This window comes from Oreochromis niloticus, linkage group LG5 (genome assembly GCF_001858045.2).
Source record: "Oreochromis niloticus isolate F11D_XX linkage group LG5, O_niloticus_UMD_NMBU, whole genome shotgun sequence".
NCBI classification, from domain to species: domain Eukaryota; kingdom Metazoa; phylum Chordata; class Actinopteri; order Cichliformes; family Cichlidae; genus Oreochromis; species Oreochromis niloticus.
The window spans coordinates 32,175,853-32,203,819 of NC_031970.2; the positions used below are offsets into that span (position 1 = coordinate 32,175,853).

Genomic DNA, 27,967 nt, shown 5'->3' on the forward strand with positions numbered 1-27,967 from the left:
TCACACTGAATAATCCTGTAAAGCTCCACATTCATCCTGCTTCTTCCTTCAGCAAAGCAACATCAACACTTGAGAGTGTCAATTCCACTGGAAGAGGCCCTGAAAAAGGACACTGGTGGAGGAAAATGCAAGTATCAGTTGTGAGCTGCCTTTTTCCCCACATTTGAACAAATGGATGATCAAATTCATGCGTCTCACGTCCAATAATGAACTCTTAAGTGCCAGGAATGTTTAAATGCATCTGAGTTGCAGATACATTCACAGGCATGACATCACTAAAAGCAAAACATTTATCTTGGTTTTTTCTCCACGACAATTGTATGTTGTGCAAATGCATTTTTTCGCAGCTTCATACCAGAAGTGATAGCGAGCTTGCACGCGCAGCTAATGAAAGCTGACATAAGGACTGAATCAGTATTCATGAATTTATCATGTAGCTGACATGAAGTTATTGTTTAGGTGTCACAAACGCTAAATAAATTGGTGCTAAATTGCCAGTACGTCTCCTTGTTAAAGTCAATTCTCCCGTGGGTCGTTGCCGATTATTATGAACACACAAAGCTACGATAACACGCACACAGTAACACACTCAACGGACTTCTTGTCATCATTGGCTTTTTGTGGATTTTTTAGTGTTAACATATAATGATTTCCAAATATCCTTCCTTTCATTGTGGCACAATATAAATGTGTTATTTTTAAAAGCACGAATCTGTTGTCCATATTTAGGGAAACTTGATCTAAACCCAAGAATATCATTGGACTTGGCAGGCCTCTCTAAGCAACCAGTTGCTACTGCCTTCTGCCTTTGTAGATGAAAAAACAGAAACAAATTTACCCGCCTTATGGATCCAATCACTCGGACTTGCTGAAGGAAGAATATTTATAAGCACTTCTTCTGGTTTCGACAGCGCGCAAATACCTGTTTCACATTTAAATCTGTCAGAGTTATCTTTAGTTTCTCCCATGTGGTGAGGTGGCTTTTCTCAAGCTTTTGCATACTGACTTCATATGCTAGAAAAAAAAATAAGAGTTAAATGTTATTTGATCCTGTGTCGAGAAACATGGCAGCGTAAAGATTTGATAAAGCTAACTCGACGGGGGACGTCGCATGTTTCCCACACAGAAACGACTTTCTCTGTTTCTCGTTGTGTTGATGAGGTGCTGCAAAGGTGCAACGTATAGAGTAGCCAAGGTAAACTGAGCCGTGATTGCTCGGAGCCGAAGCACTTCCATGTGAGCCGATGGTTGCGGTCCCTGCGCGCTCTGACAGCAGTGCTTAGTTGGAGCACGGTTCCACATTAAACCGGAGCTGTGAAACAGTTTGACTTGTGCAAATATCATTCATACTTAAAAAAAAATGTTCATGCTGTTAGTAATGTTTTCCTTTTTATGAAATCCGTGGCACCGGAGATTATTTTACAATGGGGAACATGCTGTCGAATGTGCCTTATTATAAAATCTCCGCACACACATACGGAGCCTGAAAACATCAATAAATTTTTAAATATCTATAAATCGTTTTATTCAAAAAAAGCTGGTGAAGCGGAGAGCTGTCAGCAGAACAGAGGATTTTTTTTCCTCTGTTCTCTCTCAAGGGAGGACAACACCAAGTTTTTTCTGAAGGCCGTGGTTTTCAAGAAAGCCAGCAGCATGGGCGCTGGCGGGGCTGGACTACTAGACAGGAGACATTTGTATTAGTTTAGGATATCATACATCATCAGAAAGTGGACTGAATCGCTTATGTAACCTGAAAGACAGAACTAAGGGAAAAATTAAACACTTTCTTCCCCCAAACAAAGTACTTTTCTGTGACATGGCACCTCTAATGTTTGTCTTAATCGTCTAATGAACATCAACTGCGCCCAGCACCGCTGCCAAACCCGAGCGCGCTCAATCCCTGTGAATTCACTCATCTGGATGGAAAAAAATGACGACAACAACAAATAAATAAACAATTCAGTTTCTCCAAAGACTTCATCCACATTTCAAACACCGCGGCGGCTAATTATAGCCTTAAGTCAGGCGCTTTGATGCATTTTCCCTCAGCAGGAATCCCCAGCTTTTCTTTTCCTGGAAGTGCTTTTCTGTCTGTCCCGAGGTAAACTCCCCGATGGCGCTCAGCAGGCTCTGATCACTTTGAGCACATAGGGAGCTTATGTGTGTGCGCAATGCAGAAAGAGAGACTGACCCCATGCCATGCTGACTGCACGGCGAAAAGGCACAAGAACCGGATCCTACCACAGTCTACATCGAATGCAGACTCTAGACTTTGAAGCTCTGGAAAAGCAACCGCAAACCAAGCTCACTCTTGACATCTTGCGCCTCCACAGCAGAAATGATACCTCCCTGGTAAAGAGCTGTGGACTCTCGGCGGTGTGGAGCTCCACGTCTGACATTGGCAGGCCCTCTGAGCGTGTGCAGCGCGAGCCCAAGATCAACAGCGAAGAAGGAGAAACCACCCCAGGTGTCGGCAGACCGCTGCTTGTTGGAGCCGTCACACGCAGGAGGGCTGCTGCTGTCACACTGAAATGCATGAAACCGTAAACTCGTCTGGCCTATATGAAATGCTTGGGTGGGAAGTCGGGGGGGTTGCCCTCATGCAGGGGTGGAAGTGTATACCCTGGGCACTGCCGTTTCCTCTTGGCTTGCTTCCCTGTCTGTCTTCGAGCCCACACCCCACACAGGCATCCAGGCTGCCTCACATGCAAAGAAGTGTTAATGTAGCGGGAGGGGGGGGGTCACTGTGAGGCTACAAAGGTTTTTTCTCCAAGAAGTGACGCAGCTCCACCGCTCTCCCCTCCTATAAAAGTCAACCCAGGGTGACATATGACATCCAGACATGCAGAGAATAATTGTTTTTACTGATGCTCCCTGATGATGCCTCGTCCATGTATGAGGCTCCTCGTCTCGGCGAACTGCCGCTCATATGTTTCCCATCAGGGAAGTCTGTGGTTACCTTCCTGATTTTGCTGGACTGGAAAAACATAGCTAATATGGTGTGATCTGGAAAAAGCTTTGATGCAGGGGCTTTACAAATAAACCTCTGAATGCCATATGGTTTGCATTCATCTCCTAATTTATTTCCTATAAATGTCTATTGAATATTCTGCAGAGCCAACATGTGTGTAACCAGACTTGGAAAACAGAGGGCCGCGGAGAGCAGTTTGTGGCAAAGTGTGATTATTATGATCTGTCTCTTTTTTTTCTTTTTTTCTACTCGCTCCGTGATCGATGAGTCGCAGAGCCGTTCCAAAACAAGCAAACAAGAAAACACGCAAACAATTCTCCTCCGTGCTTCACAGTTCCCTGCTCACCTTATAGTGGCGGGCCTGACGCGAAGAAAACTCCACTCGGAGAGCAATTAAAAAGTAATGATCGTGAGCTTCTCCATGACTCATCAACTGACAGACTTTTCCCCATTAGGTTGGATATTGGGTTACCACTGACAGAGAAGTCAACAGACAGCAGGCGTCCAGTGGTGGAGGACATGGAAGTGAGCTTTTCCAAATGTAGCAGACTTTCCTACTGTGGCTTCCAGCACAGTGAAGATATAACCTGCTTTCTGTGCGAGGCTTCGCTGCAACTGCAGGGAGCCCAGCATTCGTCATCAGCAGCTGCCTGTGTGGGTGTCAGCTTTTGAAAAACACACACACACCACACACCACACACACTGCATTTTGTTCCTTTATTATATTCTGAGCCATCTACGCAAAAACACCAAGGAACAAACATGTCAAACGCTCATCTCACAGTCGCGGTTAACAGTAAACCAACAAAACACACATTTTCCACTCGCTTGACCTTTTCCACGCCGATGTGTTTAATCGCTGCAGCTGTATGAAAACACGCAGGAAGTGCGCTCGTGCGCTGGAGTGTCATTTTCAGAAACGTACCGAGAGACAAACCCCAGGGTGTGAAGACATAAGGCAGTAGGTTTGAATCTGTGCCTGAACAAACAGAACAGAGTGATCAGTGTAAAGAGTGAGTGCGCCGGACACTAAACAGCTGCCTCGGAGGACGTGTCGCACGGCATTTGGTGGCCACTTTAAGCCAAAATGAGACACTTTTAGCACGTCTGGGGCTCCTGGCAGTTTCAGTGGCACAGTGTGCAGCACAAAGAGCAGCGAGCTATTAAAGGATGCGCTTGCAGCAAACGTGTACCAAACAGAATATTCATGCCGTCCCTCTGGTCCCTGCAAAATGCAGCTTAGACCAATATTTTGAAGTCCTGTATTTACTTTCCGCGGGGTGAGAGGAGGAGAGGTTATAATCACTGATTGAAATGTAAATGTGAGGTAGCTAACTGAAGTATTAGGGCCAGCGAGCGCACGGAGCGGAGATATGAATTGCAATCCGTCTGACAAATTTTTCTCATCGGACATTATGTAAATGAAAGTATAAGTGACTGGTAGGATTTGAAACAAAAAAAAAAACGATGCAGGAGGCGATAAGTGAGAGGGGTTGACAGAGTGGTTCTGGTTATCCGCACATATTTTGAATTTCGGGCTTATAATTTGATCATGCAAAGTATATTCATTACATAAGGGCCCCTGCATGCTAATAGAAGACATTCTGTGTTTTATAAAGTTAATATTTACAAGAGGAAAAAGTTTTTTTTCAGTCCTATTAAAGTTTTTTTTTATGTGATGTTTGTATTCTTGCTGTGTTTTTACTTGTGTGAATATTTGGTTATGGAAAATTAGACTTCCAGCTTCATTCTACAAGTAAGAAAACCTCACACAAAACAGTTTCTAGTGAACATGCTCATATTTCTTGGAAAATAATTATTTATTTAATACTTATTTTTTATTGTTGTACAAACAGCACAAAACCTTGAGCACATAAGGTTAAGCATCTTAACTTGAGAGGCCAACTATGGACGAGCTGAACGTCTGTGGCTGGTTCTGACATAAATGGTGCATTTGATTTGAGAGAGCAGAGGTTTGCTTAAAAGTTGCAAAAAAATGCAGGTACAGTTCCATCGGTGCTGTTATAATGCAATGTTTCTCAGTCTGTAGCGTTAGGTGCTTTCGTGTACAACAGAAGTCCCCATCACAGCTCGAGTATGACGGGTCTTAAATGCCGCCGGGGCCAACCGGAGGCTGGATGCTGAGATGTCGTTTCTACAATTATGTTAAAAATAGTTTTATCCACTTTTGAAAAATTGATAAGTTTTTTGCATAAAGGCTTTTATGTCATTCTTTTTTTTTTTATTATATAAAAAACGTGGGGAAAAAATTTAGTTTCAGTCAGACGATAATGCAGAGACTGGAAAAGACTGTGACAAGCCTCTAAAACAGACTCTAGCAATACGCAGCTTTATAAATATAACAAAAGAGAGTGTATGCAAATATGACTTTGGACACGGACACAGCTATAAATCTACAGTTTTATGCATCCAGCCCATGATTATTCACCGAGCACAAAGTTTAAGAACCAGGAATATCATATCCTATCCTTTTTACTACTGATTATTTTACCTGACACTTACTTTTTAGCACTAACATGACAGATATGTTGCATTTATGTAACATAAACCTCGAATAGCAAAACAGTCTCCCCCAAACTGCTCTGTTTTCAAAATGCATTTTGAATTATTGAGTCAGTGAGTCAGGTCACAATTCTCCAGGTTTCTACTTAGCTAATGTTATCGTTAGCCTGTTCTGTGAAGTGCATACTGAAGCTGCTCATGCTAACTAGCTAACTTACATGTGAGCCAAGTTGATCTTCCCCCACATCACAACACATCCCCTACCTCAAAATGTACTTGATGAAATGAAACTCTTCAGTTGTATGCAACTGTTTCCTCTCTTTAGTTCGTGCGTCGCAATTGAAGCGCTAGTTTTCTTCACAAACATGCTGCTTTAGTTTTCCTGTCACTGCGCCCTCAACAAGGGCACTGGCTTACGGCAGGAGTTGATCCCCAGACACTACTCTGTTCCTAATACTGAGGTTGGGGTTAAATGCAGGCAATGAGTTTCCCCACAGAGATCAATACAGATATGCTTACCCTTCCTCTGTGCTCTCCTTTGCACTCAGCTGGGCTGCTGACTCTGAAGGAACATCACGGCTACTAGTCTGCAAGGTAAAATATTTAAATATTTTGGAGTTACAAATATTTATTTCTCAACAGGATACTTGGGTTGGCTCTGACATGGCCTGCCAATGTATTTTTATTTGGATATATTTGTTTCAAATCTGTATTTAGTTACTAATTCAACTAAATAGCAACATATTGGGTGGGATGTTTTGTAGAGACACTGGCTTTTCTTCTGTTTTCCTGTTTGTTTAACACTTTGAACTGGTGGATCAAGAACTTCTCTTCCACTTGTACTAGAAAAAATTCACTTGTCTCAGACAAACACCGATTTATATTAACAAGCCTGGCTTTGGAGCTTTGTGGCTGTGCTTTATCTAAAACTTATTTTTATTGTAACAATTAAGAATAAAAATGTTCACAGCTTTTTAAATTCAAATTTCTTGGGTATGGCAGAATTTAAAATAGCAGTTACTTTGTTGTCAGTTCAGTAATTCTAATCATTTCAGTCATGTGCTAACTTTCAACCCAGTTAGCACATATTTGTGTCTAATCTTGACTTCTTTTGGTACTTAAGGCTCACTTATTGCACTGCAAAATGCTGTGTGGGCCACACAACGGTCAGAAGTCATTAGTCATACTTGACACTGGTTACAGAAAGTGTTGGGAGGACTTTTGGCTCAAAAGTCATGACTAGGTATGTGACACCACTATCATGAGGCTACTTTTTAACGTGCGTTTTCCTTATCCGCCCCACCTCAGTGTTTTCTCTCTCTGTAAAGCCGGTTCATGAATGCCTTAAACCTGCATTACTTCTGATGGCCAGCGAGGGGCAGCTTGTCTGGTTCCATAAAAGAGGTCTATGTAAAAAATGATCCTACTCCTCACTTGATCTTAATTATTAATAAATATGATATTCATTTTGTAAACTATCATTTCCACTGGAGTCAAAAATGAAGATTGACAGTCACTGAGGATGAGTACCGTATCAGTGTCCTTCGGTACCCCTCATTCCTCACATCTGGTTTCAAAACACCAAGACTGCAAGAGCAAAATGGTGGCTACCTTGACTGTTCACACATCGATCAGTCAGAATATTCTGACTGCTGACAGGTGAAGTGAATACGGCTGATTATCTCTTCATCATGGCACCTGTTAGTGGGTAAGACATATGAGGGAGCAAGTGAACATTTTGTCCTCAGAGGAGGCAAAACTTGTAAGGACGAGTTTGACAAGGTCAACCTGTGATTGCTAGACTGGAAACTGCAGCTCCTGTGGGGGTGTTCCCGGTGTGCAGTGGTCAGTATCTATCACAAGCGATCCAAGTAAAGAACAGTGATGAACCAGCAACAGGGTGAGTGGCAAGCAAGGCTCACTGATGCACGTGGGGAGCAAAGGCTGGTGGTCCGATCCAACAGAGGAGCTACTGTAGGTCAAACTGCTGAAAAAGCCAATGCTGGTTCTGACAGAAAGGTGTGAGAATACAGCTTTTTATTCTATTGTTTGCTGTTTTGGCAGCAAAACGGGGACCGACGTAATATTACAAGTACAAGCTAGCTATAAGCAGTAAGCTAGCTTTGCTTATCCATCTATCCATTCATTTTTTTCAACTCTTATTCCAACTGAGGATGTCAAAGCTGACATAGGGTATACACTGAAGATGTTTGCAGTCCATCAAAACGGCACTGATAGCTACAGATACTGTCAGTTTAGAATTACCAGTTAACCCAACAGGCATCACTGTGGAAGGACAAACCTGCTCAGCACCAGAAAGAACCAGGCTCACGCACCATCAGTAGTATCAAGTCTGAAACCTTTGATAGGCATACCTATCAAAGGTTTGGATAGCAGTTTCATTAGATTTGACTTTATTTGTCATGGCAACGGCAAAATGTAAACATATATATATTTTTGTTATTTTACTCTAACAGCTCATTTAAAGATGGCACATGAGCTGTTACTTGGGCAACCGTAGCCTGGCCTTGTATACATCCTTGCTATAAAGTCAGGTAGGCCCCACTGTACAAAAGATGAACAGATTGCAATGCTGCCCTAAAATAACATCAAAGCGAACTCCTGTTTGACAGTTTTATCTTTTTCCTCCTCTGTTTAGAAATGGAGTGGCCTTGACAGGGGGGTTAATCGAGGTGGACCGGCCCAGTCTGCACCCAGCCCAGTCTGTAAACAATGGGGTGTGGATTAGTTTGGAAACAATGTGTTTATTTAAAAAGCCCACTTCCTGTATGGACTCAGCAAGTCTCCCATTAATTTTATTGGCGGCGGCTCCAGTTCTGAAAATCATTGTTTAGAAGAGGAGGGAAATACAAAACACACAAGGCAAAAAGGAACACTTTGCATCTGTGTTTGGTTCCTGTGTGATAGGACGACAGCATTAATAGAATTAGTGCTAACTATTTGTGTGTGTGTGTGTTTTTAATCATTTGCAAGGATCTTAGCTTGAGAGGAAAAAACAAATGAGAAAACATTAGATGTTTTTGTTGAGACTGTTTGGCATTGGGGTTTCGTGCCGTACGTGTACAGATGTAAGTTTCACGAAAAAGAAAGCGGAACAAAAAAAAGAAAGCCAAACATTTTTTCTGCTTAGTCTAAACTGCCATCAGCGGTCTGCAGAATCTGCCTGCAGGGACCGAGATTCAGCTGAGGGGCTGTGGAGCCCAGGAGCAACGCCCACCATCCCGAACTGCCCAAAGCCACATCCTGTCCAAAAGGAAAAGACTTGCACTTTCTCCTCAGGAGGAACACATGAATTAATGTGATCTCAATTACCCATAAAGCAGTCCTGCAGCAGGACTCGCACCTCGCGGCCTAATTCGCCGTCCGCCACATCCTGCCGTATTCACGTATTTCTTTTGTTTTTAACTTGAGCTGATCTTGTGGCTGCTGTGGAAACTTCTGAGGCCTCGGGGAACAGGAAACAAACAAAACCTCCGATGTGCCGTCACGCCAAACCAATTTTCGATACGGAGTAGGCCCGGTGGAGTTTATGAGTTTATTTCTGAGACTGACAGATATGAGGGGGGATGAAAAGGCATTAAGTATAAGCAGTGCAACCTTAGCACATCCAGACGCGTGCTCAGAGGCCAGAGAGTAACAGGTAAACTCGAGGGAGGGTGGTTAAGCCCTAGTTAGGCATGTAAATCCCACCCTTTACAGGCAAAGCGCTCCAGTAGATCCCTGTCAATTTCCTGCAGCTGTGCTTGGGAGGATTTACATGAATACACTCTATCACTAGCGCTTAGCCTCCTGTGTTATACATTCACTCACTTTTGGGTGGGTTGTAAAATTGGTTATTTTCCCCTCAGTTTTTCTTTTTGTCTTCCACGCAGAAAGAATGGTTTTATTTACAAGCCACCCACTGTGGTTTCTTTTGTAAATTGACTCCTCAGTTTTGTCCACGGGCCAGACACAAGAAGGTTAGCTGCCTGTTTCCTGATAAGCTGGCAGAACCTATCAACCCCTAGCAAGAAGATAGTGCTCTGTATTTCTGTCATGCTTTATCATCAGCTGGGGTGAAACTAAACCGGTGTTAAGCGAGAGTAGAGGGACCATTTCCCTGGATTACAGGCGTCAACTTTAATTTCAAAGACCAATGGTGTATCCAGGGAAGGTGCAGGCTTCGCTTGCCACAGATTGGCAGCGGGGCCCTGATAAGGACCCAGCGGCGTTGTTCGCATTCACCACAGGGGCCTATTGATCTCCGAGCCACTCGTTCATTTCATAAAATACAAGGCGAACGGTGTTGGAGCGACAGCGTGGCTCCCTATTCACCAGGCGCGCTGCGTCCCGTGCCAAGTTGTCTCGGCTCTGTGCTGTGGCGAACAGGAAACGCACCGCAGGAAGACAGGGTATTTGTCAGGAGTCATTAAGAAAGGAGGCAACGGTTCAAGCTTTTTTTTCTTCCTTTTTTACTCACAGAATACAGAGCTTTAGCGTAAAGATGCTCTCTATTCACAACAAAGTCGAGCCAGGCTGAAACAAAAAAGTTTTTATTTTGAAAATTCTTCCAGCTTCCACCGGCCGGTCAAACCGAAGCTGAGCTGCCGTTCAGGGCATCATCCAAGCTCGCGTCCATATCAATATCTCGAGCTCTTTTTCATATTGAAATGTCTCCCTGTGCTTTTTCTTTCCAGTCCAAATTTATGAAAAGCATAATCACAACATGAGGGCCCTCTTATTTTATTATCAGTGGGTGTTATTATTAGGAAACCATTTCAAATGATATGTCACATGGGAACAAATATCATTTACAAACCACTAATGACTTGCAAACACTCCTCTACCCTCCGGTGCAGAATGACGCCTTCACACAGTGTGCGCTCGCCTCGCCTCTCTACGGGGACGTTGCAGTGGGACGCTGCGCGCTCTGCAACAGAATAAACAGGAAGACCTCTTTCTTTCGGCTCAGGCCGTGCACTGGCAGTAACACATTAATTCTTAAAAAACAGCCCATTTAAACCTGTCATTACCACAGCCATCTAATGGTTTTTAGGTGTGTGTTTGTTGCAAAAATTCAAATGAGACACTAAAATATGTACATATTCTTTGTGCAGAGATGGATTAGGTTTTGAGTATTAATAATTAAGCAGGCATTTTTTATTATTACACTTTGCATCTTCGGCATGGATCGAGCTCACCTCACTGCTGGACTGCTAATAATGACTCATCAATAAAACATTCTCCTAATGTCAGAGAGACACTTGTGTAGACGCACGGTCTAATTTTACACAGGCCGACTTGGTCATTAGTTCACTATGGCGTGAATGCCTCGCCATGCAAAACACAGAGGAGGTTGCAGAGGTGGCCTGATGTGGCCTGACAGTCGGTGCATCAAGCCGCTCCTTCATTAATGTTAATCGTCTTGATGTTGATGCGAATAACCAAATCGAGGCACCTATATGCAAATATTTAAAGCATTTTACTTTTTAATGCAAAAGGTGTTTTTTTGTTTCGGGCACCCATCATTTGCATAGTAATTGTGTCTATTGTGCCACTTTCTTTAACCTCAGACCGGGCTGGATGAGCACTGGAGAGTCACCTGTGCTTGAAGCAGCATGCAAAAAGAGTGATAAAGAGTGCTGCTGCTCACATGGGGGTGGGAGTAGCTATATAGATGTGTATAAACAATCGTATTTAAACTCCATGTGAAAGTTTCCCCTCTTTAAATCGGAAAATCACGCCGGCTGTTGGAGTCAAAAGCTTCCAAAAATCGTCACCAAGCTGTAATGAGAAACTAAGAAAAGCGGCGACCGGAGGGAGAGAGAGCCGTCTTTATTGCCACCCAGACATAATAACTTAATGCAAATTGTAACTAGTTAAGCACAGCAAAATAATATGATACCATTGTCTGCGGCAGATTGGTATTATAATGTTAGCATGTGCAAATAATCACATTTTCTGGCTGATACAATTACATTATTTGTTCTGGTTGTATCATACACCAATAAAAGCAAACATCATATTAGGATTCATGGCACTTTTCGCATTGCGTTATCAATATGTGGAAATAATTGTCTGCTGAGAGATTAAATTACATTATTGTGTATCTTTTTCATGCCTAATAAATAATGATGGATGGCTCTTATTTTCATCACCACCTGCAACCGTTTTGTCTCCACCCCCCCACTCCCCTCCACCCACCCTGCAAGTTAAAAAATGAGAGAATAAATAAAGAAATAAAAGGGGAGAGAGCGAAGAACCTCGAGCTATATGAGCCCGGAGGTGCTCCTCGCTGAAGTTTCAGCGTCTGATCGAGGCAGTAGGTGTGTGTGTGTGTGTGTGTGTGTGTGGAGGGGGGGGGCTGCAAAGTATAAGCTAGATAGACACTCTAAATGTCAACATGCCACTGTTTATTCATTGATTCATCTTGTGACAGGCGCACACTTACAGATGATGAATAAGTGATTGATGAGGAAAATGGCTTTATGCATGTGAAGCATGTTTCAAAACAAACTTAAACCTGCCCAGCTATATATTTTAACTCTTTATTATCTTCATGTTGAGTGTCTGAGCCCATCGCTAGCTCCTCAGTAATGGTCTTCATAACAGTTTCAGCTGCACACAACATATAAAAGAACTCTATGGGCTCCAAGTCATGGCTGCTGCTGCTGAATACCCCAACGCTTAATCCCAGGTCACTGATTATTAGCTTTTTACTTTGTTTGTTGTATGTTAAAATACAGGGTTGAGGTTGGGGAGCTAACTGCAGACTTAACAGGATCGAAGAAGTATACGTACGGTGATGTGCATACAACATATATAATTTACTTCAGTCAATACTTGAAAAAAATTTCAATTAGCATGAGTGCGTGAGGAGCACACATCCGTCACTAAAAGCATAACTGCCTTAAAGATGAAAGAGCACTTATGGAAAGTTGACACTTCACTTAAGGTTTTTTTTCTGACAAATTAAGTTTTGTGAATTAAAAAAAAAGTACATTTGAAAAGGCTGTGGAGAAATCCTTATTTCTTGGTGCGGGAGGTTAAACATGAGCATTATTTGTCAAAATGCCTGGTTCAGTAATTCATCTGATAATAATAATTAACGTAAAGTTAAAACAGCCAGCTGATAGATTACTGAAGATCTACCAAAGTTAACTCGTCCAGTAAGGCCAAATGATTCTGTTCTTCTTTTTAAGTCAATAAACCCAATACGTGTGTTGTGAAATAAATAAACAAACATGTGAGAAGAGTTTACTCTTTGGTTTTTAAAGGAAGATATTTGAGTATATGCATTCCAACATACAATAAACATCCACATATCACCCCGACTGAACCTCAGAGATGTTTTCCAGCCTTGACGGAGAGATAAAGCTGCACGTCCAGCAGCTGGCTGTGTGGCCTGATTCACTTTCACTCCTTTCTTCAGCATAAACTTAATTTTAATCACTTCATTTGCATTTTGAGAGAGATAAGAGAATTGATTAACCACCAATCTTCAGGAGGCTTCCTGTTTGATGCACTCTTTCGTTTTTCCGTCCAGGCCTCCAATCTCAGCTGTCAATATCTGAAAATCCTGTTGCATGCAATGCGTTTGCTGGCGCGCTGTTATGCAGCGATAAAACAAGGTAAGGACATTAAGCCCCGGTCCCCTCCCATCGGAGCCCCCCACCCCCATACGCAGTTAATTGGCATCAGAGAGAGAAATGCCGCTATAACTTCATAACTTCTTAAGTCATGCCTTGTGCACAGCCAGACGTACGGTGTTGTAAAAATTTACATTTTAATGAAATATTTGAATAAGCACTTGAAATTCACTCTACCAGGTCTCCCAGTTCTAAAACCAACATTTCATGTTTGTGTTTTGAATGGCAGCGTCAGAGAAATTAGCATGCCAGTCATAGAGATTAGAAGGGCATCAGTGTAAAGTCACAGGCTTCCTCAATCAAGGTTCACTGCAGGTAAACACTGCCCATGACATGTTTAAATGATAGCTTTTTTTTTTTTAAAGAAATGGAGGAAAAAAAGCAATAAAATCCACAGGAGGAGGAGAGCATGAACCCATACTGGAATCACAGCAAGATGGAAGTGAATAGAAATACAGAATGAGGCCAAACGCAGTCTGTCTACTGTCTGCAATAATACACTGCTCTTTAACTAAATCTGTCAGCAGACCAGCAGAATGCAGTTAGGACCTCTGAGGACGGTTTCTGGCACTTATACTTGCCAGGTGTGTTGGAGGGTGGGGCTTGGAGTCGATAGTTTGCTAGGATTTGGGATCTGGATTCAAAGTTGTCACGGTGTGGGTGTTTGGGCAATGTGAAACCTGTTTTTTCCAAATTTTTGGGACTTCCGGCAGTGGGAACGAAACACTCCCTTTTAACAGGAAGAAGCCTACAGCAGATCCAGGATCAGGATGTGGCAGCCATCTGCAATAACCGTTTGGGGGTAAGGGGAGAGAGATGACATGGCATGTTATAATGCAACTTATCCTTGTTGTTGCAAAGTTAGATGGGCAGACTGATGCCGAGCTCATGGAAGCAATGATGTAGCTTAGGGTAGCTTAGCATTGTTTCGCACAAACACAGGAAACAGGGCAAAGCAGCGGCTTCTGAACGAAGGAAAAAGGATCTCGAATCCTACAAATATCTAAAAATACGTTTTTCTACCTATTTTCAGATATTGTGCTAAGCTAACAGTTGCTGCTGCTAGCTTCCTTGTTAGCACAGCACTTAACTTTTTTCATCTGTTTTCTAAAAATACGAAGAGAATTCAATTTCTCTATACTATATAATTGAACTATCACCGTTGTTATGTCTATGAAAATGCACACTGGTGTTGACACCTTTTCATAGCTGACCTAGAAAATGTTCCTTTTTTTAAATGTGTTTAATGTTGGAAAGGAATAAGGCAAAACTTGACCTACACGTTTACGCTTTCTCCACCCTCCACTTACCTCCAACCTCCTCTTTTTCTCCTTTTGAAATAGAAAACGTCTTGCATGAAATCTCAGCAACACTCGTCCCACTCACGTCAAACAATATGAAAAAACAAACAATATGAGTGTTTAGTTGAAGGATGTGTTGTTCGAGCAACTATTCGATGACAGCATTTATCCCCCAAATCTGAAACATTTGTTCTACACCCTAGAAAGCTTCGCTCCAACATAGCCGGCAAACAAACCAAACAAACAGTCAAAGCTCTGTTTTTTTGGTTCCAAGCTCCAGCAATTCAAGCACGGTCGCATCTCCACTAATTCGCTGTGACACAAATTGTGCGGGCAAGTAATTATTCATGTTATTTTGCATCCCTTCAATTATTTAAACAAAACATTTGTTCCAATAAGGCCGGACGCTGGGACGCGAGCACGGGTCAGACGGTCGAGACTGGAGCTGAGAGCGAACCCGCAGTGCAGTTCATCACTGCAGTTACTTTGTTTACAGCACAGGAGGATAAACCTGAGGCTCTGCACTCCGCAGCTGCTCCACATCGCCAGGGTGGAGTGTTCAATTACTACGCTGGAGTCCAGTCTAAACACACAGACACGCCTTGCTGACTCAATTTTCACCTCAAAAAATTAAAAATGGAATGATGATAAATGTTGATGTGAAGTTTTCATTCTTCCAAGAAGCAAGCAAATCTAATGAAATGCATCTGCAAGCACTTGCAATTACACTAACTTCATTCTAATAACATTAGACTGTCTGAAATATATTCTTGTGTGATTTTAAGTAGCAATCAGACCCCAAAATGATAAACTTTTAAGCTTGAATATTTGATACAGTACAAAAATACAAGGTAGTGATGGTTTTAGATCTATTTTTTTTCTTCCCGTTTTTGGTATCCCACTTAACAAGGAGCTGCTAGCCAGACACTTAATACTCTTAAACTGGAAACAAGGCTTGCAGCCAAATTATGATTGGTGGAGCAAAGAGGATCTGCACAGTGTTAAAGCTTGAAAATTTGGTGTTCTGTAGAAGTCCTTAGAGCTCTTAACATTCACCAGATCATTGGCAACCCATCTAAGAACAGGGTTAAGTGTAGGGTTTGGTGATATCTGCCCGCTTTTCTAATATTTTCACCTTTTTGGAAGACCCAAAAAGAAAATCTTTTTAGGGGAAGCCAGCAATGCCATAATATGTGTGGTTTCATTTAAAATGTAACCTCTTCTAGTCAAGAAAAGATAAAAATCCTAGTTAGCCCTTGGTGAAAACAAAACTTAACCCTAACCCTAGATGGGTCATCGGTGGATGTTAAGAGGTTAGGAAACTTTATAAAATGGGGAATATTTTTATTAGCTTCAGAGAAGAAAGCATTTTTATCAACACGATTATGATAATTCATGCACTTTCATCAGTCGTGATTAAAAAGAAATGTCCATTAAAGCTTTTTATTGAACGCAGAGTGGCCTCTTTTGTTTAAGTTCGCTGTTTTGTGGACCCATCCATCCACCCCACCCTTTTCTTCATGTGAACTGTGTGGCTCTAACAATATCACCTCGCTTTCTAATTTCCATCTATAATAATAACTCCAGACTCTGAGTTTTTTTCCCTCTTTAATGTAAACAGATTTCACAGGAGAGCAGTCTCTCACTGCCCTGCTCTCTATGTGGCACACAGCCTCGAGTCCATTGGTTCCCACTGAAGTTGTTAATCAAGTAACACACAAACATATGGTTAAAAAAAGAAACGCTGAGTAATTTCTCCAACCGGCATGGCGCTGTAAACATTCTGCAAACATTACAGAGACTGGATTGAAGGCCAGTTTTGTTTGGGACTTCTTTCAGCTGAGGAGTTATATACAGTTGGTGTAGGACAGAGGGTACTCCTTTTTTTTGCTTTTGAAGTGAGTCCATGCTAGAAGAAGTTCGGGAACCACCTCAATGCACTGACTTGGGAAGTCCAGTTTTGAAGCCCAGACTTGTGCACTTTAGGTTTTTTTTAAATCAGCTATCCCACAGGGTGGATCTGAACTGAGGACACACTCATAATGTGCCTAGTTGTCAATGCATAATAGTCATGCCTTAGATTTGATTGAACCACCAACCTTTTAATTAGTAGATGATCTGCTCTACCTCCTGAGCTACATCCACCCCAACCAAACCTCATTTTACAGCTACGTCAATGATATACAGTCTGTAGTTCAAATATACACCACTGTGTGTTTATCAGGCTTTGGATATGTGGACAGTGACTGTTTGCACGATTGCTTTATTGGTAAGTTTGGTATTTTATGCAATTTGAAGAAGAAAAAAATCTCAGATAAAAATGTAACACATTACTAGAGTTTTGTATTAAAATGGAACTATTAGGCTCATTTTCAGCTCTGTGTGTTTTATTCTTGGATTCTGCTAGAGTAGCTTTGCATCATTAGTTAAGCCTTATTAATTTTATACTTGGCCTTGAAGAAGCCCCTCAGTTTTGTTTCTAACAAGCCCTGTTAATACATCACCCCCTCCTCTTAATCCAGCTTTCTCCTGACTGGCTGTTCTGACACGACAATGAACAACAGGTGGGCGGAGCTTCAGCGCGCACAGCCAGAGCTGTGTCCACATTAAGCGTAGTATCACACACATCACTGACATCACACAGACCGAAGAGTAGACTCGCTAATATTCAGATCTCATATAGCATCCACTGCTGTAGCAGCACTACAGTTTTTAACTTGTGCTGTGATAATAATACTTAACAAATAATTTTACTAAGAGTGGAGGGTCAATGCAGTCCACAGCTTCAAAGAAAAGATGTTGTTCGGGGGGGGACTCAGGTTGCTATAACAACAACAGCATCCATATCTTTAACCGACAGTGCCCCCACATTCAGCGCATCCACGATCATCACAGCACCTGAATTACACCGGTGGTCATCTCCAGTTAGCAAAGCTTTCAGTGGATATAACAGCTCCCCCACCCTTAACCCTCTGTTACCAAGAGAAGGAGACATCTGAACATCCAAGCTATTTACCCAATGAGTGTAATTACCGTTGGCTACTCGCACGAGGCCCGCTAACTGATGTGATAAGCACCTTTATACTTTCATCTTTCTTTAGTTCCGTTTTAATTGCTCAAACTCTCTTTGAAACCTAGCTGTGCCTTCTAATAAAGAAGAAAGCAGGCCCAGCTGCGAATTGCTGTTTGTTGTGTTGGAGCTGGTAGCGAAGCAAGCCTGGTGGTATTGTTGTGTTTGTGTGCGTGCATGCTGGGTGTGTGCGTGTAGGGGTGGGGGGCAGCGAGGCATGCCTTTTGAACAGCAGGTGGTAATTGAAACAAAACAAGGGCTGATTAGGGAAGCGTCTGGCAACTCATGATCCAAACAGTGAGCCGCCGAGGAGCCCAAACACAAGAGCCCTGGAATAAAGTGGTCATCATCTAATTAACAGAACACATTTTAATTACCGAGTAAACCAAGCAGTGCAGTGTGTCAATTTAACTGATGTGGTAAGTGCCAGTTTACAATATCAGAAACAGACAAATAATTGGAATCTAATTACAAGCAGGTCTATTGCACACCAGCGCCTGCAGCCCATCTTAATAAACAAATTTTTTACATCAAACCATGAATAACAAACACTGCAGGACTGCTAATTGCCTCACTGCAATGTTGGGAGTGTGCCAGCTTTGACTATTTGAGGCAGTGCCGTGCTGTAATTAGAATAAAGTGAACAGCAGCCATCCGCGTTTGTTTTTTCGCAATCTAACCGGGCTAAACAATGTGACTGATCTGTCTTCTGTCTGTAGGGCAGGATAGAGCAACAGAGCATGTCTGTGGGGTTAAATAGCATCATTTGTGATTAATGAGAGAAATTAACAGTAATCTGTTAATGAAGTTTGAGTCATTTTCTGACTTACCTCACTTGGGAATGAGATAGTTTTTTGCCCAAGTTTTGATAGAAACCTCCCAAGGAGCAGAACAAAGAGATGGAAGATGATGGTGAAGATGGTTAGGGTTAAAGCGGGTCAACAAAATGAGATTCAAGTATTATATTTGAATTTAGTTAATAGTTTTTAGTTATTAATTTGTCAAACAAAGTTTCAGCTATTCATGTTTCTCTAGCACCGCTTCACACATATTTGAGCTTTTTAAGCAGTGCAATCCAGTCTTGATTAGTCCCGGCTGTGTGACAATCCAGCTACGTCACTTCAAACATCTTAACAAAATCTGCTGCTACAGTCCACCTGTTCTAATAACGCCAGGCCCGACATCCTTTCTGCAAATTTTCTGAATCATTTTCAGTGTCTCGTTGCCGTGAGCACGCGCACACACACACGCACACAAGTGTGCACAAAACAAACTCATAACTTCGTGCAGCAGCCACGGAAAAGAAAAGCCACGTTCCATCACCCCTGCGCTGAAGATATGAATGTGCAGTTCAGAGGTTTCACACTTAACCAATTTATTACCAGTGAAAGGAAATGTTTAACGGTGGTGAAAATGCAATCTGAAATTTTCTAGAACATGACACATGGCTCTGTTCTCCACACAATACCGCACTGTGGTATCAATATATGTGAAACTGTTCCTGCTATTAGTTGGTATTGGATCAAAAACAAATTTTGTGGTATTGCCCAACCCTGCCTGGAGACACATATTGCCTGCTGACTTGAGATTCATCACAAGTGTTTTTTTCCACATTCAAATGGAAGCTGAAAGCACTCCTGTCCTGACAGTTTCACAGCTAATCACTGTGCGAGTGTATATCCAGCGTGTAGTCACGTCTTCTGCATTTTTCTAATGTTTATTTCGACTTTTTTCTGGTCTTTTAATATGAAGCACATTGTGTTTGTGTCGTTAAATTTCCATTCCTATCCCTGTTGTTGGGTAAATAAAACCACAAATGATCTCCAGGGCTTTGAGTGACTGAGACAACGCTGTGCTCATGGGCTCATTTTATGGCTTCAAACGTGAACGCTGGGCCGGTGGTCTACCAACGGCCTACAGAGAAATTCAGATTTATGGGTGTGACAGTGCAGTAAATCTCACCCCGTGTTTCATCAGACTTTATGGACTATAATTATATCATATGTTAATGCCTCTCTATAAGTTAAGTGGGTTTTTTTAAAAACACAAATACTTTTGATACCTTTGTGATCACTTTATGTTATCCGAACGCTTGCGATGAGCGTGAGGGGAAACAACACAGACACGTTTGGGTGAAATACAACCTGCAGAAACATTGCTTGTGATTTTATATCATTTCCATTAAATCTTGTCTTTCAAAGGCCTTAATTAATAATGCACTTGACGTTTATGATTTCCAGCAATAAGCTAAGCAAGAAACGATTTATGTCACCTAAAGCTTTTTAACAAATCAATGCAACTATTTGTAATTGCTTGTTTCACAAGATTAAAAGTGCTTAGACTTGATCTCTGTCCCCTGTTTAGTGGCCAACATGCCCCGCAACCTCTGTCGTAAAAACACCAGGACCAGGAGTCTTGGTCATCAGCATTAGCTCCTGTCACCAAATCCATATCGCTATTATTTCTGGGATTTTTTAATGCGGTTGCAATTTATAGCTTATCAAATGCAGTTACCTAAATTGCTGTTAGGAAAAAGACAGTTTAACTGTCTCTTTTTAATTATGAGATAATTTAATGTTTTAGGCTGGGATGAGAGTCCTGCAGCAGACGACACAAACAGGGTCTGTGTGGGACTGTCCTGCAGGCCGAAGTAATGAGGAAAGAGGTACTGAGGGCGACGAAAACTGCAGTGGGGAAATATTTAATAAATGTGTGTCGGTAAAAAAACCTCTCTCATTTGATGCAGAGGCTCACTTTGTTGTGCGAAAATCATCTGAAAGTCGTCTCGACTGTGCTCGCGATGCTGGATTCTGCATTTAAGCTCCTGTGAGTTTAACTGCATGCGTTGCAGTAAAAAAAAAAAAAGCCCTCACTCGGACAGACACAACGAGAGACTTGGAAGAAACGATCGGAACAACCAGCATTTTATTGCATGTTTAGAATGCTCATGTCAGTCATTGCCACTGACTACAACAGAGTGGTCTGCATCAGACAGACGAGGAATGATGAGGAGGTTACAGACTGATGGAAGTGATGAGCAATAATATTTCTCTTCAAAAAAACAAAACAGGAAAAAAGAAAACTACAGAGTACATCTTCAAAGAAAAGGAGCGAGAGAAAAAAAAACCCAAGAAAGATAAAGAAAAAGAGAAGAAGCCGCAGGATGAGAGCACCGTGACAGCTCCTGGGTTGCGCACCCCCCCCCCCCCCCTCCCCCCTCCATCTGGAAAGAAACAAAGTGTGATGCGAGAGTGGGAGAAAGAGATGGGTTGGGGTGGGGGGGGACGGAATGACAGCGGGCTGGATGGTTGGTGATGGATGAAACAATGGCATTTTAGCTCGGGTGCCAGTGTGTGTGAGTTTGTGTGATATACTTTGGCTGTGTGTGTGTGTGTGGGTGGGTGGGTGAGTGGGGGGTAGGTCTGATGCCACGCGGCTGAATTTTGCAGGGTCCGAGTCTTCAGCAGCATCTGACCTTTGACCTGCCTGCTGTGCTTGGTTCAACTCATTTACAATGACCACTTGAGATAAAAAATATAAATATCTTGATGCTAACCAAAGAGAGTGTGTGTGTGTGTGTGTTTAGCCTACGTGACATGAAAGGACATCTTTTAATGAGCGAGTGAAATGAATCTCCAAAAAAAAAGAAAAAAGAAAAAAAGACAGCATTTAACAATATTCTTTACATCTTGGCACTGCATATTTTTCTTTTTTTCCTATTCATTTCATATAAAATATCATTAAATTGATACACCCTTATATTACTACTGACCACTTAAACCACCCCTCCCCCTCCCCCCTAAAATCTCCGTGACCCTGGGATTAGTCATGCAAGATATCTCCGTCTCGTAGAGGAAATATACCAGTCCTGCCCAGTGTCGTTTTTTTTTTTTTTTCCATTTTACTCGAGCAGGTATTTCTTTAGCGCGCAGCCTCGCGAGGCAGCGGCTGGACCGTCAAAAGGAAGTATCAAAAAACAGCTTAACACAAAGAGGGAAAAAAGAATCTGTACAAAATGCTTAGGTCAGTGATAACAGAGAAAAAGTCTGTTTTCTATATTACAGTTTGTAATCCAAAATCTGAGATAATCCCCCGCCCCCGTGCCCCAGCCTGGCCATGCCCAGCTATCCCAGACGTCTCCATGGATCATGTGACTCCTTTTTTTTCCTTTTTTTTTCCTTTTTTGTTTTTTTTTAAAGCAAGGATTACTAAGTAAAATGCATTTGCAGCACAGTTTGCTATTCCAATACATACAGCAGTTTTTTTTCTCATAGCTATTTCATAGTTAATACAAAGCGATAAAGCAAACATAACACAAATGTATTTTTTGATCTTAAAAAAAGGTGTGTTGGGGCGGGGGGGCAAAGGCTATACCGACATGTATGTACAACCTAATGTTGGAACGCCCTTAAAACAACCCATCAGTACATCAGAGAACAAACTTTGACAGGATGAACGGTGCCACACACACGCACACACACACACACACACACACACACACAGCCGAGTGACATTTCCATGAACAAAAGGCCTGAGGTTTGGATTGGTTTGGCTTTAAAAAAAAGAAAAAAAAGGATGAAACCTTTAAGATAAACAAGCTCTAATTTCATTTTCTATTTTTTATGTCATTTTCTCTCTACAGTATCAGACTACACATGCAAGACACACAAGTAAGTGCAACTGAGTGAAATGTTTATTTTTTCTCATTTAATTGAATCATTCCCTATAGGTTTGAACTGAGGTATGCGTCCTAACGGTTTTCTCATGCTGTTATCTTTAGTAATGTCAAGCTACACATGCTGAGAATGATCTAACCGACCGGCACTTTTCCCTCCTTTCTGAATACCAAACAAACCAGCCGGTTGACTGGGGGGTGGGGGGTTGTGGATGAGCTCGGCCCCTGTTCTCACGGTCCTGAGCCTGGATGTAACTGACCCATCCCACAGCTGCCTGGATATTAAATACATTTTCTGGAAGCCACAGATTGCCCTTTTTCCTTTTTAGCTAATGAGCGGTGAAGTTAGAGGAAAAAAATTATAATAACAATAACAATAACTGCCATAAAGTACCTTGTACCCAGCTTATTAGTTGACAGGAGTGTTTTTTAATATAAAAAGTAATAAGTTGACAGAAACTAAACACAATCATGAAGTCTTGCCAATCTTAACAAAAATCCCTAAAAAAAAAAAAAAAAAAAAAAGTGGCATACAATCGTTTTAAAGGATACACACAGGTAAAGGAATAAAAGAAGAGAAACACTGAATCATTTGTGTGGTCCAGTTGAAGCACAGAATCCATTTCACATTGTTCTCTGCAAAGCTTTTCCCATTTAACCGGTATATGTTTTATCTACATACGCTCTAATGTTGCATGTGTTATCTGCTCCCTTTTCCCAGCTCACTGGCCCAAAGATAAGAAGTTTCCCTAGTTTGGTCATCGTGTAGTCAGACTGTCGGTGCCTCCCGTTCAGATTTGGTCACTGCAAAACCTCGATGCAGCTCCACCCCTTTGGTTTTTTTGTTTGTTTGCTGTGTTTTTTTAATAACAATGAATGAAAACACCAGTGCGAGGAGCGTTTTTTTTTGCTCCCCCACCCTTCGATTCAATCTGCCGCCGGCTACACCGCCGCTACCGAAAGAACGGAGGAGAGATATTTGGCCTGATCTGCTATTGCATGGAACACACATCATTGACTTTGTAGTTTATCTTTGGTAGTCACAGAATGATATTGATACAAATCAACAACAACATTAACAAAAATAAAAAGCCAAATAAACATCAAATAATACCAAAACTAATAATAAATAAAAAGATTAAAAGTGGTTGATTGCAGTCTTGAAATTCAGCATGTCTAAAATGTAACTTCTCAGCAAAGCTGAAAGTTTTTCCCGTGGATTCCCAACAGACTTTTGTTGGGCGACACCGAACGTCGAAGCATCCACCTTCGCATAAAATGGCATGTGCCGTATGTTTGGGCCCTTTTACGATGGCTGTCAAATGCTGGAATGTGCAACGCTTATTGCAGGTCTTGGGGATTTGTTCCCTTAATGAAAGAAAATGAGCCGTTCGTCCGGTGTGCAATTATTAACACTCGAAACTTAAAACTAGTCATGCGCGTGATACAAATAAAACTACAGGGAATGCACGTTTATCTCCAAGCCCTGAATGAAATTACAGCTTGGAAAAAAAGGAAAAAAAGCAGACACGTTTGATTAACAATGACAGTTGTGTTCAGGAATCACAATTAGTTGGTCTAAATCATTATCTCGCTGGTGCACACCTGACATTTTCATTTTGCTTTAAAAAACCCGGAGCTTGTAAGTGATCAGAAATTCTGTTGCAGCTCAGCATGCTCGGCCGTGAGGGGCTGTTTTAAAGTATAATTTCATAAGGATAAATCATAACCTGCATGATTTCTCTGTCATTCATTCGCATCTTAAATTAAACTTCATTGATGCGTGGAGAGAGCCTTCATTATGAGTAGTGCATTGCCAATGGACTTCATGAGCAGGAGGGGGGTCTGGTTGGGGTGGGGTGGAGTGGGGGGCGGGCTACACATCAGAGTGGTGTTTTTTTCCTGGTTTTTTGTGTGTGGCAAGATTGAGGAATAAATGACAGAAAAATACTAGTTGGTATGCGACATTCTGCTTCATGTGAGTGTGTTTAAAGAAATGATAAACATTCATCATCAAGTGCTGACCACACAGAATCTCCACAGCATGGGCATGAGGTCTGATCAGTTCAAAGAAACAATTAAAAAAACAAAAAGACATCTAGAACAGCACTGAATGATGGAGAAGACACATTATGTTATATTTCATAACTTTTTAACCCCCCCCTCCCGTCCCCAAAAAACACAAACCAAAAACACAAAAACAACCCTCCCGCCGTAGAAGGAATTAAACCAATGAGAAGTGTTGAAGGCAGTGACAATGAACAGAAGTCCGCACTCGCGCTCTCTCTCGCACGTACACACATACACACGGTGTAAATTAAACGTCAGTCATTCTCCCTCTCTCTCTTTTCAGTTTCTGGTCAGATGTGTGTCTGAGAGAGGGAATTGGGGGGGAGCGTGGGGGAGGGTGGAGAGGGAGACAAACACCTCCCCCTCCTCTTCTGCAGCCCGCTGAGTGCAGTCCATCCTGGCTGCGTGGCAAGGGTTATCCCAAAGCAGGGACACGTCGCACCCCCCCGTACCAAAAAAACAAAACCAGTCTGTCCGACACATGAGTAGAAACGAAGTTTGTTTTCACGTTTTAAGCGCTACTTAAATCAAAAGTAGAAAGGAATCAGAGGAAAAAAAAGGAACCCTCATGTGGGGCCATCATCTGTGTTTTCTCGTGTGTGTTCTTGCTATGTATTTTAATGGCACTAAAAAAAAGTCAACTTGGAGACATTTGCGAGCTGTCATCAGTGGCTGAGACTGCAGTTCAGTGTTTGTTATCTGCAGAGCGTTTCTGTCTCCCAAATGACCCGGACTGCCTCGGCCTCTGAGGCTGGGGAGGGAGGTGGGCGGCGCTAGCCTTACAGCATGTCGTCGTGGCCCTGCTCGTCATCGTAATCTCTGTGGTGATCGAAATCCGGACTGTGATTGGCAGTCGTTACCAGGGAGAGGGGCCCGTCGTGGTCTTCGGGGTCCAGTGGTTCCTCCTTAACGCTGATGTGATGCCTGGAGGAGAAGGAGAAGAGGAGAAAAACTTACAGTCTGCTATCCTTAACTTTCCTCCGTATTCTTTTCCAACCTTTCACACAATTGGGCCCAGGGTGATACGAGCTGTGCCGATTCTGTTTAGAAAGGAAGAGGCAGGGGAACAAAAACAAATGTCTGGCTTCAGCGAGGCTGTGAGTGGGAGCCTCACTGGTACTGTTGATAATTTCAGCTTTCTTTTGAGGTATTCCAATCCCGGCAAAGCTGCAGGCTTTTTATTTTCATGGCAACCGACAACAGGGTATTCACTTAGAATTGATAAATGAGGAAGATTAACAACGTGAGACGAGCAGAGGAGAGAATGGACTCTGCGGAGCGAGTGAGGCTGCCGTTGTCAGCCTCCTGGTGGCGGAGGATCAGCGGCGCGCTGTGTGTTCCTCTTCCTGCTCGTTAACATGCACAACCTGCGAGGCGGGTCTCCAGAGGACGACCCCGAGCCGGCTTCTATCATTAATCAACTTCAAGCAAACACAGCGACCAGACACCACCATACATGCTTTAAACTCCAGAATTAATGCATATTTTCAAGCAAGTGTCAATAAGGGAAGAAAAGCGCTGGCAGGAAAGGCGTGCGGGGAGAGCAGCTCCGGCGCACTCGGCACAACACCGTGATAAGAAACAGAGCCCTTATGAGAATAATAACGCTGTCACTTGTAAACAAGGCAAAAACATGAGCGCCCGCCCCTCCAGCTCACAGCCTGGGCAAAAGAGCCACTAAAGAGATGAGATCTGCCAAATTTCTCATTACAGAAACAGAGCAGGAAGAAAGCACAGGGGGAGAGGAGGCCTGGCTGTGGCAGAGAGAGAGGGAAAAAAAAACATTATGAGCAGCTGCAGGGGACTTGCCGCTCTAACCTGCGGTGCCAGGCTGCTGTAGCGGAGGTAGAGCGATGTCAGGATGAGGCGCCGGGCTCATTTACTACAACAACAAGGGACAACTGGCACATTCTTCATCACCACGGCCCACATTTGATTTATTCACACCAGGACGTCTTGTGTGATTTGCAGCTATTGTGATGGAAGCACTCATATGCTAATGAGCTGACATATTTTGGTGTAAATTATAAAAAAGGGGGGAAAAGTAAAGTCAGCTTTTCTATCATTTTCACATCAAAGTAACTCCACAAGTGCTGTTGCCTCAGGTCTGACTCCGTGGCTGCGGGGCAGACATGAAATTGTTATTATTATGCTATTGAACTGCATGCTGATTCCACACTTTGCTTATAATTAGCCTTCTCTGGATGCCTCACTCTCATCTGGCTGTTTAAGAGAAGTGCTCTGGTTTCTTCACTGTGTTAAAAAAGCTGTGTCCTGTCAACCAGCAGCTCCCTGGCACATGTGGACAGCACATGTTACTACACAGCGGTGATGGACTCGCATTCGGACAGGGTAAGTCAGACCAGTACAGACAACCTGAATAAACTGAATTAACCGCAGCATTAAATGCTCCATCCACAGACGTAAAGAGCCAGGTGTGTTTTGTTAATAAGAGAATAAAGTTCTTTAAAAGCAAAAGAACACAGTTTTAACTCGTTTTGTACTTGCACAAAGCTTATAGACATAATTACGAAGAAGGAGTCGTGAGCTTTATCAGCCTAAAGATAGAAGCGGAGGGGTAGAGGGAGAGCAGGCTGCCTTTAGGCCAGCACACCCATCCTGTCTCTGCCTTTCCTGTTCCACAGCCATGCTCAGAGCTATGTTCACAGTGATTAAGGATGGCACTTTCCTCCATTTGGCCAGGAGCTTATTACTGCACCTTTTTTTTGTTTTTAGGCAGAATTTCCCCCAAGCTCAGACATTTCAGGAGGCCATCCCTGAGTCTACCCCTGCTGCACATCGGTGGTCTGCCCCCACATCTGGAAACGATGCAGCGTGTGCTGTATTATTTTAGGCTTCAAACAACTTAGCAGACACTCCCATACAACAAGTGAACGGGGAGCTGTGGTTTCCAGGCCGACCACAACTTTCCTACATGAGAATCTTGGATGATGTCCTCCAGACTAATTACGCTTTTTGTGTTGTTTTTCTTTCAGAGGCGTTTCTAGATGTGTTGCGGCTCATGTTGCACCGTGTCGGAGCCAGCAGCTGTGTCACTCTGCGTGCTGGCATTTTGTAAATATTTTAACAAAGTGAAAGGGCCGATGATGGCGGGGCTCAGACAGACAGCAGGACGCATAAAGGAGAGTTCATAAACTCGCTGTTAAAATAACAGAGGGGCTCCGGTCTTCTCTTCCCGGCCGCTCTGGTGATGGAAGCTTTGAAAAGGTGGAGTTTCCTTTTCAGCAGGGAGGCCTGCCACAGCACTGGCCGTGACCCCACACGCCACTCCAATATCCCCCTCTCCACTTTATTTATTGTACCTCTGGCAATCCCTTCTGTTTGATCTATTGCCATGCATTAGGTCACTTTAGAGCCTTTTGGGTGGGCACTGGCATTACTTTTTGTCTATTTGAAGAGTTTTGGTCTCAGTGGAATAAGCAGCCCAAAAAATTTTTCCTCTCTCTTCACTTTTCTTACACAGACTGCGGTGAAGATAGAAAGCGCGTGTGCCACTCACATAGCTGGCAGGGGCGAGCGTCCCGGGCTGCTGTCACTGCCGTTGCTGTTTCCATGGTCCATCGCTCCATTCATCTCCTCACGGATGGCGTTGGCCAGGGAATTGAGGGTGGGACTTCCAATGGAAGCAGTAGTGTATAGAGGTATGTTGTTTTCTGCCATTGAAGCCTGAAAAGCAAAGCCCGAAGC

General features: G+C 42.7%; 1 protein-coding gene and 2 long non-coding RNA genes across 29 annotated transcripts in view; 2 read left to right on the forward strand and 1 right to left on the reverse strand.

Annotated features, from left to right (window-relative positions):
• LOC106098041 (uncharacterized) overlaps window positions 1–15,885 on the forward strand; it is a 59,603-nt gene extending 43,718 nt beyond the window's left edge. Inside the window, exons 1-4 of one of the 7 annotated variants that reach the window (XR_003220274.1) lie at window positions 5,780–5,955; window positions 6,043–6,088; window positions 7,972–8,049; window positions 8,154–13,111. This is a non-coding gene — a long non-coding RNA (uncharacterized LOC106098041). Of the gene's footprint in view, window positions 1–5,779; window positions 6,089–6,120; window positions 7,879–7,971; window positions 8,050–8,153; window positions 13,112–13,146; window positions 13,946–14,843 lie in introns of those variants that run through there. The other 6 variants (XR_003220276.1, XR_003220273.1, XR_002062131.2 and 3 more) reach the window with 6 other exon arrangements.
• Window positions 15,886–20,417: 4,532 nt separating this feature from the next.
• Window positions 20,418–27,967, reverse strand: part of foxp1b (forkhead box P1b) — a 146,678-nt gene continuing 139,128 nt past the window's right edge. For 20 of the 21 annotated variants that reach the window (XM_025907475.1, XM_025907469.1, XM_019358611.2 and 17 more), the window contains 2 exons: window positions 27,780–27,946; window positions 25,039–25,183 (listed from right to left, as the gene is read on the reverse strand). In XM_025907475.1, coding sequence (XP_025763260.1) covers window positions 25,039–25,183; window positions 27,780–27,946 — 312 coding nt within the window. Of the gene's footprint in view, window positions 25,184–27,779; window positions 27,947–27,967 lie in introns of all 21 variants that reach the window. The other variant, XM_013269979.3, reaches the window with a different exon arrangement.
• On the forward strand, window positions 25,190–27,920 carry LOC112846973 (uncharacterized). The gene is made up of 2 exons (XR_003220219.1): window positions 25,190–27,487; window positions 27,744–27,920. It is a non-coding gene; the product is annotated as an uncharacterized LOC112846973 (long non-coding RNA).